The sequence below is a fragment of the Patiria miniata genome, unplaced genomic scaffold (genome assembly GCF_015706575.1).
Source record: "Patiria miniata isolate m_02_andy unplaced genomic scaffold, ASM1570657v1 HiC_scaffold_23, whole genome shotgun sequence".
NCBI classification, from domain to species: domain Eukaryota; kingdom Metazoa; phylum Echinodermata; class Asteroidea; order Valvatida; family Asterinidae; genus Patiria; species Patiria miniata.
Window position 1 is genome coordinate 5,775,334 of NW_024037062.1, and position 7,002 is coordinate 5,782,335.

Consider the following 7,002-nt stretch of genomic DNA (forward strand, 5'->3'; position numbering starts at 1 on the left):
CCAACCATAGTCTAGTTCTGTCGTGAATTTGAAGCCTTAATTATATTGTCCATTCAGCGGAGGACCTTTTGTGATTTACAATGCCCTGAATGGCTACGGTAGAGGCCATGATAGATCACAAAGGTACCTCCGCTTAATGGACGATTTAATTTAGGCCTCACATTCACGACATAAATAGACAATGCCTTGGAAGATGACAAAATGGAAAGGGAAATTTTAATGGGGCGGCCCTAAAACTTAATAACTGTCAATCTGATCAGCTCTGTTCACCGGAAAAGAATCCCTTCCGAGCGAGATGGGGATCGAGGCCATGGGAAGGGAAAGGGACGACACAATCAGGCCCAAGACACGGAATTGGGACGAAACGCGGTCAGTCCGAAAAATAGCACACTCCAAACTACACGTAACGAATGTAATCTTCGTCACTCAAGCATTCGGTCAACGAGGAGTCAGTACGACTGTTTTATGCTACAGTGAGACAATGACATTCTCTCATGTAACTGCGAGAGAATGTGAAACGGTACTCGCACACCGAACTCTCAAATCTCACTCTGAATTGCCCGGCGGCCTTTATCGCACGCAAAACCACAATACAAAGGGATGGGTGCGTACCAGTAAACAGCCCCGAAATTGCCTATGCCGGCCAAATCACGCTTTGCATGCCCTTAAAATTCCCGATAGACATACTTGAGCGTTGTGTAGGCCATGAACTTGAGGGTTTGTAAAAAAAAAGAAGGGTGGAAGCCGTGAAGAGGACTGTGAGCTCGTATTTCTGTGAAATTCTGATGAAAATATAAAGCCCTACAATTGCTCTATTTTGCAGTGGAGCGCAGGCATCATTTACAAACTGGCGATGGGCTTCAGGAATACTTTTAGGGGTGATCACATTTGGATGGAATTTTCTCCCAAAAGTACCCCCCCCAAAAAAAAAGAACAGAAAATGAAATTTTTGGAAGTGGGCGTAATTATCACTGAGGTCTATGGGAGTCAATTTGCATGTTTGCAATCCTATTAAAGCTTATTATAATCAAGAAAAATCATATTTTCATTTTTGTCTTCAAGGGTGATATTTAAATACAGAATGTTTCAGAACCTATTTTTTTTAGTATAACAAAAACGTCGGACACAGTATTGCGACTCGATAAAATAAACGTTTCTCATTTTCGGAGGGTGATAATGAAGTTGGCAATTCCTTTGACCATTTCCACGGCTTTACTGAAAGAGTAACAAACATCCTTGAATTTTTTTTTAGGCCGTGTGTCTCGAGCACTGACAGGCAACTATACTTAAAGGCAATATCCAAGAAACAAAATCACGGGCATACCAATTCACACCTTGTGTGACTTGGCCCTTATGTGAGTGAGTCAAAAAAACGAAACCCAAATGTAGGATATGAAAGCCCAATTCACAGGCTTTGTTTTAGTACAAGAATCATTCAGATCACTTATGTACTTTTCAAGTTACAGAGTTTTAAACACAACCACCGTTTTAAAGTTCTGTCCTCGGATCACAAAAAAGGTGTACGTTCTTTCAGCAAAACGGAAACTATTCACACACATCCTTATGTGATTTGTTTTCGTGTTGTTGAAAGAACACTGAACGTTCTTGTGATCTGTGGACAGAACCTTAAAACGGCGGCTGTGTTTAAAACTCCGTAACTTGAAAAGTACATGAGTGATTTGAATGATTCTTGTACTAAAAGAAAGCTTATGAATTGGGCTTTTATTATTTTACATTTTGAAAGTGCTACATGCCGAACTTCACTAAAACAATGGTCCCGATATTTGGGTTTCGTTGTTTTTTACTCACCCTGATAGCTGATTACTTCCAACAAAGAAACGACGCGATTTTAGGAGAGAACTACCTCGTTTTGATTCCACTATTGCGATGCCGCGCATAATAGCTACAAGAATTCGCTAGAAAAGGTCACCTTAGGACTCATTTAAATTTTGGTTCTTGTCTGTCAAAGCTGTCAGATACGGCGAGTCCAGAGAGTGAAACCTACATCATACCAGTCCTGAGACAATGCGGGTCCATATATGAGATTTACTTCACCTGCGCCATCTATGCCTTCAAAGGCATACTTTTGGTATTCGGCGTTTTCCTGTCCTGGGAGATCAGAAACGTCAGTGTGACAGGACTTAACGACAGTGAGTAGATGTATACAAATCATGAACTACTATGTCATTGTAGCCTTGCTTGAGGGAGGGTAGGGGGGAGGAGGGCTGGGGGTAGGAGTGGTTTGATAAGATCAGGGGCAGACCTACCTTTCAGGAACCCGAGGGGGTACAGTGGGGAGTGGCCCTGGGGCATTAACCCTTCGAAAAAGTTTCAGATCTACGATGCTTTCTCCTGCAATTTGAGAATCAATTTTTGAACTTTAGCAACATGATATCTTTAGTAACATGATATCACTCAGCTGAAGGAGGGGAGGGGGAGATCCGCTACTGAAGATTGATATGACGATGACATTGATATGGTGATGACAGTGGGTACGATGACGATGACAATGGTGATAGTGGTGACAGACTGTTAGAGGCATTTTAGCCCCATCTGGCTAATGGGTGCACTGTTCAAATTAAAGCGGACAATATTCCATTTGTTTTCGTTTGTACATGCTATTCAGCGGTTGTGAAGTGCAGTGCTGTGAAGTGCTTTCATTTTCTAAAAACAAAATAGAGAGAAAATGGCAAATTTTCGCCCGGGGTGGCGGGTTTCCCCCTGAGGCCCCCCCCCCCCCACTAGATGTCTGTTCACCCATCCACATTTGCCAATTTTCCAGTACAATCCTATCATCGATTTTAATCTACATAATATAGTTTTTATCTAAGAACCAACCGTCTTTCCCAATTTTCATAATTATTGTCTTTAATGGAGACTGTGCGTTTTCCGTCACAGGTAAATACATCGCCTTCTCCGTGTACATCGTTGGCATAACCATTGTCTTGGCCGTGCCCGCACTCCAAGTCTTCGTCAACAATGTCGATATACATTTCTGTATCTTCGGTGTCGCAATCGTCTTTGCCAATACCGTGGTCCTGTGTTTGGTCTTCGTACCCAAGGTGCTACTTGCAGAGACTCTGATTTTATTCTTTTAATTAAACTGAAACCTATTTTAAACAGTAGGCCTATACAGGGTGAATAAAAAGACCCGAAACCTAAATGTCGGAACTATTGTTTTATTGAATTTCTGGAAGTAGCACTTTCAAAATCAAGGACATGAAAGCCCAATTCATAAGCTTTCTTTTAGTACAAACATCTTTCAAATCACTTACTTTTCAAGTTACGGAATTTTAAACACAACCACCGTTTTAAGGTTCTGTCTACGGATTACCAAAAAGGTGTACGTTCTTTCAGCAAAACGAAAACAATTCACACACATCCCTATGTGATTTGTTTTCGTTTTGCTGAAGGAACACTGAACTTTTTTGCCATCCGTGGACAGAACCTTAAAACGGTGGTTGTGTTTAAAATTCCGTATCTTGAAAAGTACATTACATAAGTGATTTGAATGATTCTTGCACTAAAAGAAAGCTTATGAATTAGGCTTTCATATTCTAGATTTTGAAAGTGCTACATGCAGAACTTCCTTAAAACAATGGTCCCAACATTTGGGTTTCGGTTTTTTTTTTTACTCACCCTGTACATTTCTACGACAAGATTCGAACACATTTCATCAAAATAGGTTTTCCCAGTTATTTTAACACATAGGCCTATATCACACAAATTCACTAGAACGGGAAATTTGTTCGGAGTATAGACGGCATGCTGAAGCTTGCGGAGGATGTAGGCCGCATACCTCAAGCCCGCAACGTCAACAGAGTGCATGTACAAACCATAAGTCATTAAGATCGGAAACATTTTTTTCTAACCGTATCATTTTAGATTAACGGAAGCGAAATGTAATGACAAGCAGCATCAGAATAAATGACAAAAGACGAATTTGCTTTTTCAATACAGCGCCGATCGCCACACAAGATGAAGATACCGAAATCCGGACGAATTAAGTTTGAATTATACTGCACCATAAATTAAATCTATTGGAGGTGTCTTGAAATTGAAATCGGGAATTGAGCTCGACGATGTTCGGGGACGAAATTAAAGTATCGTTGTAGGGAATTTGCGTGACATAAGTGTTAAAATAACTGGGGAAACCTATAGTATCGAAGCCAGCGAGAATGTGAACCAGACCTTTAATCAGTATAGGTGCTTGTGGTCCAAGGTTATCTACAATGATCCTCCAACATGGCGTCCGCTCTTTAATTTAAGATTTGTTTTCATGTAATTACTTTGCCAACAATCAAAACAACACGCATAAGCAGGTAGCAAAATGCCAAGTCGAAACAGAAATGACTTCAAGTGTCGTTAACGATTGTCAGGCTTAAATTTGATGTGCCAAACCGTCTTCAACAAACATCTTACCGATATTGTTGCAGGCTTTTGTGAAGGAAAACAAATAAGTACATGTGTAAAATAGAGACTTGGAACCAGTTAACGGAGGCGAATACCTGATTTAAATAATCAATGGCCTATTTTCTGAATTGTTTCAGTTTGCTCTGTGCTACTCATCCCGTGGCAGTCAGCTTCACATTAGTTTGATGGATGCACCCAGTGTGCCAACGACAAGTACGTCACTACCAGCCAGCTGTCGAGATAGAAATCGGCTAGGTGAACTCCGAGATACGCTACGACAGGTACACCATCAAAGCTTGGCCAAGACATTTTAGATAATATTGCAAAAGCACAGTTGGACCATCTAAGCGACAAGTTTAGGCTAAGCATAATGTTCGGTTTATAAGCACAAGCATCAGTGGCGGTTCTACGGGGGGCTAGGGGGGGGGGGGGGGGGCTTTAGGCCACCACAAATTTCGTCTAGCCCCCCAACAAAAAAATCCATTAAAAATGCACTAGCAAAATGTAAGAATGTGGCGTATACATGCAAACGGTCTCCCCTAAATAAATAGTCGTGAGAAGGGTGCATTTGTACACTTCTTTTAGTTAATATTGTAGGATTTTATTAGCGCTCCCCATTGAAAATATGAGAGCCCCCCCCCCCCCACCTATTGATTTTTGGAGGCATAAGTGTCCGGAGAAAATTACCGGTCTACATTTCAGCACGCCTCCCAGAAAAAAATCTGGATCCACCCTGCTAGCCCCCCCCCCCCCCCAAAAAAAAATAATTGGCTCTAGAACCGGGCCTGCCAAACATCATCTTTATAATTGATTGAATGATTTGATTGATTTAAGAAAAATCATTAAACCCCAAAGACCGCAGTAAATTCTAGCGGGCCATCTGTGGAAGCCCAGTTTACGCAATTTTTTTATTCAATCTGATATGTCCTTCATTTTTACATGATTATCGCTTTATCATGGGTAACCACACCAACACGCGTCCTGATCGTTGGGGTTGTTCGGTAGCTATTTTGAGTACATTGGTATGCATTAACCGACATTTTACCCCCTTTTATTTCTCTTCATTTCCTTACATGGAGCAGAAACAAGAATCTCTGGCCGATTTATTGAGAGCGTGTCAGGCACAAGCAAAGTAAGATCACATCACAGAGATGAGCTAGAGCAGGCGACACAGCGGACGTAGAATAGGCCGACTGTTATGGCTATAGAGGACACTCTATAGTATTACATATAGGCCAGCGGGTCGAGCTGTATTTACAGTTGTATCCATAATGTTTAGACTCGAGGGTCTCTGAACAATGGAGACCGTGTCATTTTTGCTTTGCTAAATCCACTTAGATCACTAATCTTTAGTGCAAAAAACAAAGACCTTGTCACTTTTTTCCCCAATCTGCACAATGCATGTATGAAAACCGTCAGCTATTACCTACATCATTTCTCGACCGTGACAATGTGTTTTGAGGGTTGTCGGGGGAAGCCGGAGGAATACGTGAAAAGCTGGAACGAATCAAATCTTTGAAAATGCTGGCATGTTTGTTTACATCACCAACAAGTCCCGCGTTCGAGTTAAGCCTCGATTGCATATAGTTTGCCTTTTTGTACAAATAAAAAAAATAATTGTTTTTAGGCCTGTAAATCTGGTTAAGATTATAGAAGCACACACCCTATAGGTTTTTTGTACATAAACAATTTTCCACTAGACCACCCATATCCTAAGTTATTCTTTTAAGCCCCCCTCCCGCCCAATTTACAAGATTTCCAAGGATTATGCTCAGAAGCTAGGCAAGGGCGGACCCAGAGAGGGGGGGGGGCAACGGGGGCCATGCCCCCCCCCCCCCAAACGAACCCAATTTAAGTGTTTTTGGTGACGACTCAATAAAGGCAGGCACTGCGTACACCACCATCTTTTCCTCAAAGAATATTGGTCAAAGTGGTCAAAAATTGCCTGCGCCTCAGATCGCACCACAGAGCATCTATAAATCCAAAAAAAATTCGGGGCCCTTAAGCGGGCCCCGAATCCCACGCCGTAATTTTTGGGACCCACTTTTTGGGGGACCAAATCTTTGTTTTGCCCCCCCCCCCAATTTTTTTGTTGTTCTAGGTCCGCCCTTGAAGCTAGTCAGGTGAATGTATTGTGCTTGTAATTAGTTCCAAGTTGATTTTTGCCCAAGACATCAATTTGCTAATTCTCTGAGACTCTGACTATTTAGCTCCAAATTGGCCTTGAATTTGTCTACTTGAGCTTTGGAATGAGCAATCAACCATCACCACTATATATACACTTGAGAAATATCTTCAGCCAGTAACGACTCTGGTTTTGTGAAGAAAAACATTACGTTTGAAATGCTTTGCGAAACACTAGAGCATACTATAAACAGATATATGATGATCGTGTTTAGTAGCCTACATGAACTATCACTTCACTTAACTCGTGTAGGACTGCCACACCTTGCACGGTTGCACCTTTTGCACGGCTACATTTAAATTGTGATTGTGCAAATAGTCCAGTGATCTTTGTAAGTTGAAAGTCCTGTAGGTTTTGCACAATTCAGCCTCATTCCTTTTGAGCAAAAGAAAAAGTAAAATACC

General features: G+C 41.5%; 1 protein-coding gene across 1 annotated transcript in view; it reads left to right on the top strand.

The window, feature by feature from the left end:
* LOC119731091 (gamma-aminobutyric acid type B receptor subunit 2-like) overlaps positions 1 to 6,200 on the top strand; it is a 31,024-nt gene extending 24,824 nt beyond the window's left edge. Inside the window, exons 14-17 of the mRNA XM_038204105.1 lie at positions 1,970 to 2,150; positions 2,899 to 3,062; positions 4,551 to 4,694; positions 5,496 to 6,200. Coding sequence (XP_038060033.1) covers positions 1,970 to 2,150; positions 2,899 to 3,062; positions 4,551 to 4,694; positions 5,496 to 5,549 — 543 coding nt within the window. The 3' untranslated portion in view covers positions 5,550 to 6,200. The remainder of the gene's footprint in view (positions 1 to 1,969; positions 2,151 to 2,898; positions 3,063 to 4,550; positions 4,695 to 5,495) is intronic.
* The last annotated feature ends 802 nt before the right edge of the window (positions 6,201 to 7,002 follow it).